We start from the raw sequence: 14,305 nt of genomic DNA, 5'->3' as shown, positions 1-14,305 counted from the left end.
AATATAATAATAAAAGTGTGTAAGAATCGTGATGGCTAAATTTTCTTTATTTATACAATGTATTACGAGAGAAGCTGATACCCATTAAAAATATAATAAATAAAGCAATAAACAAAAAGGTGAATTTTGCTAAATCTATTTCCATTCATTCAACAAAATAATGTTACAAACAAATTCAACTTCTCTGAAATGAATAAGTAGTTTATGATCCTTCGATCTTGATTCGAGTTTAGGGAATAAAGAAACTTTTGGTAAGAAGCGTTTTACTCTTTTAATCCGAAAGGCAGTATGTATCTAGTGATCAATGATATGTCAAATTGATACTTTTGGTTTGGTCCTTTTCAGCAATAGTGGAAGCTTAGCGCATTGGGCAATCACAACAGCTTATTCTTGTTTACATCTTTCCTCTTCTTTGCATAATTTTTGGAATGAAAATCAAGGAAGAGTGTCAAAAGGGAAGCATTGAAAACTGCATTGAAGCACCATCCATGGATCCCGGAGCAACCCGACCCGGTAAAGTGATAATACAGCATCAAACCCGAGATCAGGAAACTGAAGACGAATTGTACAATCTGACAGTTGGTTACCAATCTCTTCCACCATGGACGAAATCCCAAGGTACACAGGAAGTAATAAGCGTACATTAGCACATGAACAGAAGCATTGGTAACAAGCGCCACCGGAAACAGAGTCTGGGACGAAGAAAGCCACAAATAACACATGACTACCACCACGGCGTGGTGGTACACATGGAGGAACGACAGCCGTCTAGATCTAGACCCACTGAGAATTATCAAAAGGGTGTCTACAAATTCAACAATCTTGGAGAAATAGAAGATGTAAGCCCAGAAGAATACGGGTCCACGTGGGGGAGTCTGATTAGCCGGGAAGCAAATGACCCAAGTCCAATCATTTTGGGGCATTTGGTGGAAGGCGGAGAGGGAGCATCCGACGGCCATGATTAGTGAGAGAATGAAGAGGAACAGGTTGTGGACGGCGGAGATGAAGCGGAGGGAGGCGGGGGAGAGTGTGGGGAGAAGAGGGAAATAGTGGAAAGAGAAAGTGAGAGTGAGGTAAGTGAGGACAGTGAGAGCGAGGAAAAGAAGCGAAGAACCGAATGTGGAGGTTTGATTCCATTCGAAATTGGTGATGATTGGATGATTGACAAGCCAGTATTCAACGGTGGAGTAGAGAGATTCCATTTCTGAATCCGTACGCCGGCGACAATGGAGGTTTATCTTTTATCTGTTTGATAAAATTGAGATGATAAGAAAGAGATTGGTCAACTCGGAAATTTGACTTGGCATCTATAGAAACACGTCATCCCTTCGGATAGATGCTTTTTATTTTTTGGTCACTTTTATAGTACCTAACCTATATTACTTTAAATTGATGACTAAGGTTCTTTAAAATATTACTCTCTCCGCTAATTTTTATTTATCACAATTTAATTTAACACATTCATTAAGAAAATAATTATTAATATAAGTATTTTTATCAAATTATCTCATCTAAATGGTGTCTTGAAAAATAAGTATTTAATATTAAGGATAAAACATGATTTTTTTAAAATCTTTTCTTGATATAAAGTGAAATTTTATTTAATAAATAAGTGACAAGTAAAAGTGAACTGAAAGAGTATAGATAAGTAGAAGTAAATGGTGGGGGATTAATACTCTCTCTATCCAATAATACTTGTTCACTATTGACTTTGCACACTCCTTAAGAAACTATAGTAGAATGATACAATGTCTTGAAAAATGTAATAGAAAAATGACTACAATTAAGGATATGGTAAATTAGGAAATAAATGTAAAATTATTTACTGATTCTATAAAGTGGACAACTATTGGATGAAGGGAGTAATTGATCATTCATTAAAATAATTGAAATTGTTTATTATTTTCTTCAAATAATTTTAATTACTATTCTAGAAATTTAATTAAAATTATCGCTATTAAATTTTTATTAATTTGTAAAAATTAAAAAATTCCTAATATATAATACTTTAAAATTGACTACAACTTTATTTCTTAAATCTATCTTTATTTGAACAAAATATTATTCACAATATTTTAGAGAGAAAATGACATAAATAGTCTCTTTAACTATAGGAGTAAGTCTAAAATGGTCCCTTAATTATATATTTAACGGATTTAGTCCTTTAACTATTTAAAAACTTATCAGCTTTGGTTTCTTAACTATACACTTACCGGTTTTAGTCTCTTAACTATAAACTTACCGATTTTAGTCCTTTAAGTATTCAAAAACTTATTAGGTTTGATCTTTGTCCATTTTCTTAATACATATAGCGTAGGTTTATATTAATGGAATTCATGCCTCGAGAAATTAAATCCTTTAGCAATTTTTCTATTGTTTCTCTCTCTCCGCTACTTTTTCTTCAAATTAACCTTATGCGAAGAACCTTAACCTCAATGATTTAAAATAAAATTCACGAAGAAAGAAAATGTAAGTCATAATTTTATTCAACAGAGGATAAAATGAAGCATATTATTGCTACTAATGACTTGAGCTAAACTTTATTATAAAAAGAAAAAAACTATTACCCGTTAAATCCAAAGTTTGTACTCCAACGACTTCATTGAATGAAATTTGTTTAATTTTCCAGAAATTGAAATTTATAAAATGGTAGATTTGTAATTTTTTAAAAATAGATCAATCTTATTATTCTATTCATTTTATTTTACGTAAAGAAATTTGAGTAAATTAAATAAAATCCGCACTAATTAGCATATTCGAGTGAGGATTCAAGTCATTAACAACAATTATATGCTTAATTTTATTCTCCACTGAATAAAATTATGACTTATATCTTCTTTCCTCATTAATTTTAGGGGAAAATGGTCAAAAATACCCCCTCAACTTTGGTTTATTGTTTGACTATGCCCTCGCCGTTAAAATGAAGTTATTTTTACCCCTCCCGTTACTAATTTCACCAAATTTACCCGTCAATTGACAGAAATCCCCAAATTGACTCAATTTAACCCAAATTTAAAAAAAGACCCATTCCCCATTTTAAACCCAATGCCCGACCCGTCCAAAGTTGAGGGGTATTTTTACCCTTTGCCCTCAATTGGATGTAAAATCCAAATCAACTAAAATTACCCAATTTCAAGAAAATGACCCGATTTTCTCTTTTAATCCGACCCCGACCCATTTATATCAAATTAGAACCCTAAACCCATCTCTCTAATCTTCTCCATCTCCTTCTTCCATTGAAACACATACTACTAAAATTGACAACAAATATTTTGTAGTTAAACTCATGCATATTTGTCCTTCCTACTAAAATTGCACCACTATTTCGTAATTTTGACACAGAACCCCATCTGCCTTCACCTGGCAAACCTCATGAAACCATTTAGAACCACCTGCACTTTTTAACAGGGAAAAATATTCAGCTAAAAATGACAGAGATATTTACGGAGGAAATATGAAGTTAAACAAATACTCGAATGAAAATAGCAATCAATGTCATCCTTGACTGCAATGAAAATCCCATCCAAGAATGACAATGGGTTTCCTCCATGACCATATTCAATAGAGGAAGTATATGAAGAAGATTAGAGAGATTTAGCACGCTAGTGTGGTCGGAGCTTGGAGCTCGTTCAATCATCGGATTTTGCTTTACTGCGGGCAGATTTGAAACTATGATATTGCTTGCTTGTTGAGCCTAGCCAGATATGAAGTTGTGGTTGTTGTTTTCGAGCCTTGATTCTCGCGTGTTTGTGTTGTTGGTTTGATCTGTTAGCGGTGCTTCAGTTGTTTTCCAATGGGGTTTTGGTCGGGGGTTTGTTGGTTAGTTGTTTGGAGGTCGGAGAACTGGTGGTCTAGTGGTCATTTGTTGGTTGTTTTAGCTTGGGTGATAGAGGTCTGGGTTCTGGTGGGCTGAAGTGTGGTTTTACCACTGGATTTTGGCGTGGAGGGGGTGGTGTTTGAGAGCTATTTCAGGTTGGTTTCACGGCTGTTTGAATGATTTCGACGGTGGGTGGTTTGCTTAATGTTGTTCCAGCTTGGAACTGGCCGGAAATGGAGAAGAAAGATCTTGTTGTCGTCACCGGAAAGTAGAGGAAAATGGTTTTGTTGTTAATGTTTTCTGCTTGATGTCGTTTCTGGTTTTTGGGGGTTTTGAGGGGTGGTTTTAGGTGGTCGTTTGGAGGTTGTTTTGGTGGTGTTTTGCCAGAAAACGGAGAAAATGAATGGGGATTTCCAGAGCTTGATTTGGGGTTTTAATTTGGTATAAATGGGTCGGGTTCGGATTAAAAAGAGAAAAAATTGGGTTATTTAATTGAAATTGGGTAATTTTAATTTATTTGGATTTTTCATCTAATTGAGGGATAAATTTGGTGAAATTAGTAACGGGAGGGGTAAAAATAACTTCATTTTAACGGCGAGGGCATAGTCAAACAATAAACCAAAGTTGAGGGGTATTTTTGACCCTTTTCCCTTAATTTTATTTTGAATCGTTGATGTATTGTTCTTTTTATAAGAGTAGTTTGAAGAAAAAAGGATGGGGATAGAGAAGCAACTTAAAAAATGGGTTAAAGATTTAATTTTACAAAGATTTCCGTTAATATAAATCTAAGCTATTTGTATTTAAAAAATGGACAAAGACCACTTGATAAGTTTTTGAATACTTAAAAGACTAAAATCGGTAAGTTTATAGTTAAGGGGCTAAAACCGTTAAGTGTATAGTTAAGGGACCAAAGCTGATAAATTTTTAAATAGTTAAAGGACTAAATCCATTAAATGTATAGTTAAGGGACCATTTTAGACCTATTCCTATAGTTAATGGACTATTTATGTCATTTTCTCATATTTTAGACTTCAAGATCAATATTTTTATTTAATATCATTTTTTTACTTAAATTATGATAAATAAAAGTATTAAAGAAAGAGGTTAATTGGATTGCTACATCTTTTTATAATAAACATCAACTTATAACATGATAAAACTAGGTATTATGATGATTCGAGCAGAAAATCTATCAAAAACAATCTCTACCTCCCACCAAGATATGGGTAAAGTTTATGTACAATTTACACTTTACAGACCTTATTTATGAAATTACACCAAATATGTTGTCATTGTCGTTGAATTTAGAATAGTTATACTAAAAAGAGAAAAGGAAACAGAAGGGTCATCACATTCATTGGTGGGAAAAAAATGAAGGCTGCGCATTTGAATATTAAACAGAATAATAACAATACATATCAACTTCTTGCCAAAACATGCAAACCGGTTGCAACTTTTATGAAAATAGAAAGCTGCCTGAACATAGAGTTACCAATTCACTCCTGCTGTGGAAATTGTACATGGTTGAAATAGGAAAAGCATAAACAGAAAATGTGAAAATGACCTAAGTTGTTATCCCCTAGATCACTACTCAGGCAAGGTGATCCCTGCTCAATAATAAAAGAAAACATGATCCTCATAGAATGCCAAAAAGAAAGAGTTAAAAGATAAAGAGTGTAGCCATGAAACTATAAGCATATGAAGATAACAAGATTGATCAGCAATGTACCTACCACCTAGCCACTGCAAACTTCAATATTTAGATCTTTATACTTATTTTACTAAAATCCAGTAAGGAATGAGAAGAAAAACCCAGAAGCAGCTTCTGCAGCGTCCCAAGTAAAATCACCTCCTGATGTAGTGGATCCAATGATCATAATTCAAACCTGCATCTCAGCTTTCTTTACTTGGCAATTGATGCTTTAGACAAAAACACCCTCATCCAATTGGGTTTGGAAAAATTGAGCAGTATACAGTACTATTATCAACTACCTAGGCTCAACTTGCTACCTTTTTCCTGACTATTCTTTTTCTTCGAGCCTTAGGAGCTGATGTTTCACCCTCTGTCGTTGAGCCACTCTGACCTTGTTTGATACCCAAAAGCCCGAGCCCGGAAACAATGGAATTCTTGGATATGAACCATTTTGAAGATGACTGCTCAACCCCTCCTTCAGTAGGCCTACTGTATGCCTTCAAGACATCATCTGAATGAGCCAGTGGATCCACCTCCACACCAAGCCAAGCTAATCTTGATGTCTCTCCTACTTGAACATTTAACGCTCTGCATACAATGAAATATTAGAGAACTGGAAAAGATCAAATCAATAAACACCAGTATGATTACTAGATCAATGATATTGCATAATATTTCCCAACCTCCAATCAAGATAGTTTCACCTAATCCTGGGATACAGGTGGTAAAATTCTTCTATAAAGATAAAAAGTGTTATTACAGACCCACAAAAAATATGAAAACCTGTGCAGTCATAAAGTACTGAAGCCGAAGAATTCAAAAGATACTATAAACCTGACAGGAGAGCGAGTAATAACAGAAATAGGAAAACATAACAAACTTTTACCGATAGTAGTAAAAGAGGAAAGGAAATTGAAACCGACAAAAAACAAACTAATTTGCCTGAGTAAACTACCGTGCAGCTAAGCATCTACTATGCAGCTAAATACCTCATGGCAGTGCTGAAGACGAGAGCCACCCCAATAACATCAAAGTAGTTAAAAACAGCTCTGTCAAATCCATTCAACAGCTGATAACGCAGGTTTGCATATACACCAAGGAAGGCCCCATATCCGAGTGCATTACTACTCACAGATGGGATAGACACTGATAACCTAGTGAATGGTAAACAGAAGCCATCAGTAATGGACATACCTTACATTTCCCTTACCTGAAAAATTAGATCCAAACAAAAGCCTAACAGTATAAATAAATGGTCAATAAGCCAAAAAATGCTGACCTTCCCTCCTTTTTACTGGCAAGAAAATTTGAAAGAGCCCCCTGCACAGCTCCTGCACTGAGGCCAATCATACACAACTCTGCAGCCTTATAGAAAAAGGAATGAATTCTCTTCTGTAAATCAAATTCTCTTAAAGGGTAACTCTTTTCAAAGATATTGTTCGGCAGCTTCTGTAATGTGTTCTGCAAATCGTAGCGGAAAGTATTCCCATAGGATTGACAAGGAGCAAGCGTCCAAAACACAGCAGCATTGCAAGCTGTTGCAGTTAGGACATTAAGAAGAGCAAGATCCCACTCCTGCTTAATCCTAGATCAAAGTAAAACAGAACATGTGCGTTAAGTCAATCCTCTTATATTGTGGTTTACCAACAATTAACATTTATGAACAGAGTAAGGATGCAAAAAGTGTGGAAGAAAGCCAACCCCACCCCCACCCCCCAAAAAAAAAAAAAAGAACATTAAAAAAGATAATAATGAACATACCTTTCTTTACGATTTTTGACCTCCCACCACACTGAGCAACCAATTGTAAGTGCCTGATCCAGAAGCAGCTTGTTCAAAAAAGCTGGATCTGCAATCTTCCTGTCACAGAGAGAATCCAGAAAAATAATGCAACTGGAAATGCCACTTCAATATGCAGTAAAAAACTGAATACTTAATACATTAGTTAGACAGCAAAACAATTGACAACAAAAAATTGAAAAGCTTAGATGACATAGACTAAGGTGTCAAACTGCCCCATGGATTTACAAAGCTTTCAACTTTGGGGCTGATATAGCCAGAGCAATGTTCATCCTGCAGAGTTTTATATCTTATATGTTCTGCTGGTGTGATTTGATCTTCATGGAAAATCGGCGCTGTCAATTCCCTTAAAGTTTTTGAAGGATACAACAAGACTGCTGCTCCTTCCAGCAGCAGATCAAACCCAAAAACTAAAAGTAAATGATCAATGCTGCCAATTCATCTCATTTCAAAATATAAAACCCATAACATTACCACATTTTGGCCGCAGAAGTATGGAAAAAGAAATTTCCTTTTTCAGCTTTGCATTCTTAGTTGTTATTGCAGTGTAGCTGTTCCAATGAACGTTTGGGCCTAATGAGTAATAAATAATAATTCTTTCATGATCTTGAACAAGCGTGACAAGTCCTGGAAGATGAGTGCCCATAACAAGGCTTTAAATAAGTGAATGATTGATGAGCCAGTAGTCAATGGCAGAGTAGAGAGTTCCCATTTTTGCCGCCGAACACTGGCAACAATGGGGATGATGGAGCAGCTGAGACTGAGGTTACCTTATCTGTTTCGAAAATTGAGATAATAATAACAAGATAATGTTATAGATGTGAGGGTATAGATGTCTTTTGGTATTATATGGCAACTTGGAAATCTGACTCTTTGTTTCTTTTGGGGCAAGGGATGTGAGGCATCTAGCGACACATCATCCCTTCAAACAAATGGTTTCATTTTCCTTTTTCCTTTTTCCTTTTTGCCAATTATGGTACCCAATGAAATTAGAAACAATCGAATTCAACCACCAACCGATTTTTCCAGTCTTCTTTTTCCTTTTCAATTTTTGTTCTATTTATCAACGGTAAAAATATTTATACAAGCTTTCAACTTTGTGGGAAGCTATAGCTGGAGCAACTTTCATTCTGAAGAGTTTTATATTTTATAGGGTTTGGTGGTGTGATTTGAATTCATGGAAAACTGGCACTATCAATATCCTACAAGTTTTTGAAGGATAAAACAAGACTGCTCCTACTTCTGCAGCAGATCAAACCCCAAAAACTCAAAAGTGATGATCAATGCTGCCAACTCATCTCATTTCAAAATAGCTCCATAATAAAACCAATTATGGCTGCAGAAGTATGGAAGAAGAAATTCCCTTTCCAGCTTTGCGTTCGTAGTTATTATTGCGGTGCAGCTGTTTTGATGGAATGTGTGGGGCTAATGAGTAAAAACCGCTCTGTTTCACTAAAAAAAAAAAACTTTCACGATCTTGAACAAGCCTAGGAAGATGAGTGCTCAAAAATGTCTGTGAAGCTAACACAATAATGATTTGAAGTAGTGACTGCAATGCTAAGAAACGTATTTGAAATTGAAAATGCAAGATACTAAAAGAAGATCTTAATTTTTTACTTTATAAGAACAACAGGAAATTAATTTAAACAGACAGAATAACTACTCTGCTCAGCAAATGATATTTCTGACATGCCACTACATACTGTATATCCAGCAGACAGATTTTTGTCCAAAAAATTTTCCCTGTGAGGAGTTTAGAGTACTGTAAGGGTGCTACATTACCTGCCGTTGAACGCCCTGGATAATCCTTGAGGAAGTAACCGAGAAATAAACCTAGCCACGGTAGGCCTAGCATTGTAAGCAAGAAAGTTCACCAATTGAGCAGAACTGACTAATCCCTGGATGAAAAGGCAGAAATTAAAGTCAGACATAGAAATAACCCGACCAAACGAGACAAGTTTGAGACAACTGCATAGCACAATTTACCATTTCATAGGCTTGCCGAAGTCCAGGTGGTAAATCCAGCATCGTCTTCTGCCACTCATTCAGCACGGCATCAACAAATTTACGATCAAACAACTGGGTAACATGGAAAAATTGTGAGTAACATGACACTGTTTGAACAAATCCAGAATTAAGCAGAAGCAATTTTCCACTTGCAGAGGCCTCTTACTTCCTGCAGTAGCATTCGTCTCCTAAAGAGCCCACCCTCATCTCCTTCATCACCATCATCGAAATCATCAAAGTAATCGTCATCATCACCATCATCATCACCTCCATCACCACCGCCATGATTTAGATTTTTCCCCATATTTCCACCTCCTCCGCCAGTTGAAAGCTGTGATGTGGCGAAATTATAAGCAAATTTGCTTGACAAAGTGTTTACTAAATAGTCACACAAGCCACAAGGTTAACAATCTTAAGATCTTGAGAGAGAATGCATAGTTGGATTAGAATGTAAATATCTTATATAGTAGCAGAAGCACCATTTCACATCATATATGCCGAACTAAAAGGTGCATTCAACTTTTTTTTTCCAACTTTTCCTTCATTGAAAAGGAAAGATACAAAAAACAGAATAAATAGCAACAAGATACCTTTGTAAAGACGCATACGCACATCTCAAATCTCGTAAGCAACTTCAGAACTAAGTATTCTTGGACACATATTGTCACTTTAGTGATACCAGACTCAGTTTAACACTTAGCATTTAAGTGTTTGAGGTTTGTCATAGTTGGTCAGACCTTTGTCAGTCGATTGCAAATAGCAACGGGAACGCCTTACTGGTAGAAAAAACATTCTTCTTGCTCCAAGAATAAAGAAAAGAGCCTGAGACCAGGCAGGCAATTCCTAAACTCTATACCAATCAATCAACTAAGCCTCATAACCCAAGCTAGTTGAGGAATCTGAAAAACTCTGGAACTTCCTAAATTTCAAATACTCGTATATTTTTAGATTAACCTCTACTTCAAAAGAACCTCACGGCCTCTTAACTGTAAGTCTTATTTCTTAGGAAGAGCCTTCTCAACTATCATTAGCAATCAGCAAGAACTATGATCAAATATTTGAGTATTAGCATAAATACACCACAGTCCACAAGGAGATAATTCTGAGACTGTTCCATTCAATTACCTAGGAAGCTATTGAAGAAATAGCTTCAAGTTTTCCAGAGTAAAGGAAAACAAGAACTAACCTCGGGAGTAGAGCTGGTCTGCTGCTTCGATGACATATCAAGCTTCCCTTTTTCCAAAGTAACCGAACCAAGCGCACCATATTTTCCCCCCTTCATCACCGGCGCAAACATGACCGTAGAAGAGGACGAAGACGCCGGATGATCAAGCGCAGGTGACCCTTGAAAGCAACGTTCCAAACCAGAAACTGGGTCTCCATCGACCGCCGGCGACGCTGTAGCCTTGATTTTACAAACTTTAAAGGCTCTAATTGGGCGACAGAGCAAAGGGGGAAACAAGGGTTTTGAGTAAGGAATGATTTGGGTATTGATAGGCTTGATTTGTGCTGTTTGGAATACTGGTAGAGACATTCTTGATTTTTCTTTTTTTGGGGCGTTTTGGATAGAAAGAATGAAACTTTATGGATAGATTTTCATGGGGGGTAATGGAGGAATGGAAAGTGGGAGTAGAGATTGCAGAAGTTGAAGAAGAAAGAAGGAAAGGTTGAGAGAGGAGTTGAGGTTTAGAAGAAGATGAAGGAGAAATAGGTAAAGACAAACCCAATCCAGAGCTGCCACTTGCTTTTTCCTCTAAACCCCCTAACTCAAAAATGCTCTACTAAATCACTTGTTAATAACTACTCCCATCTCTCAAAATTGATGTGGCAAGGCTTATTTTCAATTTGTTTGCCTTCATTTTTAGTCCGTTTTTAAATTATTGATGTGTGACATTATATAATAATGGAAAATGATGTAATTTATTTAAATATTATATTTATTAAAATAACATAATGTAATACAATACATTATGAAATAATACGTAACAACCATCCAAACACGGTCTAATGAAATATATCCAACAAAAGTATTTCTAGTATCAATTCAATCTAGTGAAACAAGTCTAATTACCAATAAGGGTTGTGGTGGGGTGGTAAGTACTCCTTCATTCTTAATCAAGAGATCTCGAGTTTGAGTTTCCGGCGCGAATCCAAATTTAGTTGGATTTTATTGTGGATACCAAACACCTGGCGGAAAACAAAAAAAAAAAAGTCTAATCTCAATGTGAGTCATATACGGTGAACAATTCCATCTTTCTCTTGATTTTTTTTTATTGTAGTACCTCGTAATATGAGTATGAAAAAGGTTCAAGAATCAGGTTTTATTTTTTTAGAAAAACTGAACTTACTTAATTTGGTTTCTTTAATATAGTGTTGGGTGAATAATATAGTGTTGGGTGAATCTCAAAAGATATGAAAAATCTATCTTCAAGTTGTACATAGGACTTCCTTTTTTATTTATACAATTTTTTTTTCTGTAAACAGTCACATTATATAACCTCAAAATATGACTTAAAGGTCGGTAAGACATTAGAACATCATTTATAATCAACTTGGGAAATTAGACTTAAGAAATTCTATATAAAAGTAAAAGAGAAAATTTAGCTAAATTATGAGCTAGCATATTCCATATACAAGGAATATAAATAAAGTTGATTTCTCTAATCAAGGGTTGCAGTAGAGTAGTAAGTACTCTTTCATTCTTAACCAAGAGGTCTCGAGTATGGAGTTGCCTTTGTCAAAGATTCATGTATTAAGGTTTGAACTTAAAACACCATTTACTGTTGTCAATACGTTTGTCTTAACTCTTTATACTTTACTTTTGGCAGGAGAAGTCATGAAGTATTAAGGAAACCGCAGAGAAAAAGAATCTCTCCATGCAAAGCATTTCTAATAAAGCCATCTTTTTTCTTCTTGAAAAAACATCTATAAAAGGCCCTTTGTATTTCTATCTAATTTGTCAATTCTGTGACACATTTATCCTTCTTTTCTTCACATAAATAAAAGAACATGCCATCGATCCCTCGCGCTCGAGTTGTTGTCAATGGAGTCCAGAGAATGAGGACATACCATTACTATTGGTGTAGACATTGTCAAAGATCCATTAGGACAACTTCAGCCAATCCATTTGAAATTTTATGTCCTCATTGTTATGGTCAAGTTTTCTATGAACTTGATGTGACAAGGCCTAGGCTTGTACTTTCTAATGTCACAAGGCTACAACCACAACCTTCCTCCAATTCTCGCCTTCTTGATGCCTTAGCACTCATGGTTGATCCACCAATTAGGCAACAAAACAACGATGGTGATGAAAATCATCGTAGGACTAGACAACGTGCTCGTGTCATTCTCCAATTTATTGGCCCTGATGATCAACCTATTAGGCCTGTCTCTCCTGATGAGAACGCGTTTAATTTTCCATCCCTTCAAGAATTGATTGATAATGACAGGCCTGGGCCACCTCCAACGCCATCTTCAGCAATCGATGCATTGCCAAGAATTTACCTAACACCAAACCTTTTGGAAAATGACTCTGTTTGTCCTGTTTGCAAGGATGAGTTTGAAGTTGGGATAGAAGTTATAGAGTTACCTTGCAAGCATTTTTATCATATTGAATGCATTGTTCCATGGCTTAGACTCCATAATACTTGTCCCGTTTGTCGGTATCAACTGCAAGGATTCTCAAACAATGAGGACCAAAATGGTTACACTTATGAATTTAATGAACAACAAGAAGAAGAGGACGAGGAGAACATCCAGAATCCTCTCATTTGGGGTTGGACTCAGCTTACCTCTCTTTGGCCTTTTAGTTTGATGTCAAGTTTGAGACACAGATACTTCAACACTTTTGAGACTACAACTTCTGCTTTTCCTAGAGGTAACATATTGCTAATACACTGACAGACATGTGACCTAAGTCATAATAACACGGGATATAAGTCCAGCTATCTGCTACAACATTATTGCTAATACTTTGTTTTGTTTTTTTGGGTAGGGAGAGCTTGGTGGAATCCTTGGATTTTCTCTTGATAATGGTTCCTTATTTCATTTAATAACAGTACAGAGTAGTTTGCTTTTTTATCATTCTTTGCTTCAATAGGAACTAAACAGGTATGTTGACAAAACTATATATCTTTCTGAATTTGATGGATGGAAATTATCTGAGAATGGGGTCAAAAAGATTCATAAGGTATGCGCCTGTCCTTCCTTCTCAGTCAAAAAAATAAATGAATGAATCTAAATTATATACACATAGGAAACTCGCAAGAACATGATACTTCATACTTATTTTGACCATTAAATATGAAATTAACCCTTTACTAATGGCTTCTAGATTTCAAGAGTGCTATCAAAGTGATGGAATTATTTTCAGCCACAAATATGCATTAGAAGAAATGGAGAGAAAGAGAAGGCCCACTATTTCCATGTTCAATGTGACTTTATGGACCAAACTTTCTATTTGTCAAAATTATATGTCTATCAAAAACCTCAAACTCAAAATGTAGTATCTTTTTAGAATGATGATGATACCATTAACAAACAAATTCATTTGTTGTGGTAGGTGAAGGAATGATTAACAAATTCCATGTAAAGAAGCTGGTGTTCTAGTAGGACTTGTTTTATATTATATTTCTTTCACTTCAATTTATTTTTCTTATTTTTTTAATTTTAATCCATTTAAAAAGATGCATCTTTTTTTTTTCGCTTTGTAGTTTGATCTTTTGCTGTCCTTATTTTTTTCTTCTTGCAGTCCTTTTTTTTTTACCCCAACAAATATAGGAGTAATTAGGTATGTCTATATTTTATTTTTTCTCAGACTTATATTTACCCTCATTTATAAAATTACACTGAATATATTATATACTCGAACGTAATTTGTAGGATTATATCAAATATATTATTATTATTATTGTATGTTTGAAATCATAAAATTAAAGAATATTTTGATACATTCTACATACATATGTAATGTATTTGTTATGTAGGTA

General features: G+C 35.3%; 3 protein-coding genes across 3 annotated transcripts; 1 reads left to right on the top strand and 2 right to left on the bottom strand.

Moving 5' to 3' along the window:
- Positions 1 to 77: 77 nt before the first annotated feature.
- Positions 78 to 1,328, bottom strand: LOC125815675 (elongation of fatty acids protein 3-like). The gene has a single exon (XM_049495204.1). The coding sequence runs from the start codon at positions 1,200 to 1,202 to the stop codon at positions 375 to 377; it is 828 nt and encodes a 275-aa protein (XP_049351161.1). The 5' UTR covers positions 1,203 to 1,328; the 3' UTR covers positions 78 to 374.
- Positions 1,329 to 5,299: 3,971 nt separating this feature from the next.
- On the bottom strand, positions 5,300 to 11,081 carry LOC125816330 (protein RETICULATA-RELATED 1, chloroplastic-like). The gene is made up of 8 exons (XM_049495921.1): positions 10,504 to 11,081; positions 9,484 to 9,648; positions 9,297 to 9,389; positions 9,093 to 9,208; positions 7,272 to 7,370; positions 6,790 to 7,095; positions 6,500 to 6,664; positions 5,300 to 6,098 (listed from the first exon to the last, which is right to left on the bottom strand). Exons 1-8 carry the CDS (start codon positions 10,849 to 10,851, stop codon positions 5,816 to 5,818), a joined length of 1,575 nt encoding a protein of 524 aa, XP_049351878.1. The 5' UTR covers positions 10,852 to 11,081; the 3' UTR covers positions 5,300 to 5,815.
- A 1,223-nt stretch (positions 11,082 to 12,304) lies between these two features.
- Positions 12,305 to 13,507, top strand: LOC125816345 (probable E3 ubiquitin-protein ligase RHC1A). The gene is made up of 2 exons (XM_049495940.1): positions 12,305 to 13,194; positions 13,312 to 13,507. Exons 1-2 carry the CDS (start codon positions 12,327 to 12,329, stop codon positions 13,344 to 13,346), a joined length of 903 nt encoding a protein of 300 aa, XP_049351897.1. The 5' UTR covers positions 12,305 to 12,326; the 3' UTR covers positions 13,347 to 13,507.
- The last annotated feature ends 798 nt before the right edge of the window (positions 13,508 to 14,305 follow it).

The sequence above is a fragment of the Solanum verrucosum genome, unplaced genomic scaffold (genome assembly GCF_900185275.1).
Source record: "Solanum verrucosum unplaced genomic scaffold, falcon-dt-bn FXZP01000261.1, whole genome shotgun sequence".
NCBI classification, from domain to species: Eukaryota; Viridiplantae; Streptophyta; class Magnoliopsida; order Solanales; family Solanaceae; genus Solanum; species Solanum verrucosum.
Note: the sequence above shows the minus strand (reverse complement) of the source record. Positions and strands in the feature narration are given on the sequence as shown.

What these genes read in the sequence shown, in the direction of transcription:
- LOC125816345 (XM_049495940.1), top strand. Translation starts at nt 12,327, where the DNA reads ATGCCATCGATCCCTCGCGCTCGAGTTGTTGTCAATGGAGTCCAGAGA. An exon ending in AACTTCTGCTTTTCCTAGAG is followed by an intron (nt 13,195 to 13,311) that starts GTAACATATTGC and finishes TTTTTTGGGTAG; the next exon opens with GGAGAGCTTGGTGGAATCCT.
- LOC125815675 (XM_049495204.1), bottom strand. Translation starts at nt 1,202, where the DNA reads ATGGAATCTCTCTACTCCACCGTTGAATACTGGCTTGTCAATCATCCA.
- LOC125816330 (XM_049495921.1), bottom strand. Translation starts at nt 10,851, where the DNA reads ATGTCTCTACCAGTATTCCAAACAGCACAAATCAAGCCTATCAATACC. An exon ending in GTCAAAAATCGTAAAGAAAG is followed by an intron (nt 7,096 to 7,271) that starts GTATGTTCATTA and finishes ACTTTGATCTAG; the next exon opens with GATTAAGCAGGAGTGGGATC. An exon ending in GCCAGTAAAAAGGAGGGAAG is followed by an intron (nt 6,665 to 6,789) that starts GTCAGCATTTTT and finishes ACCATTCACTAG; the next exon opens with GTTATCAGTGTCTATCCCAT.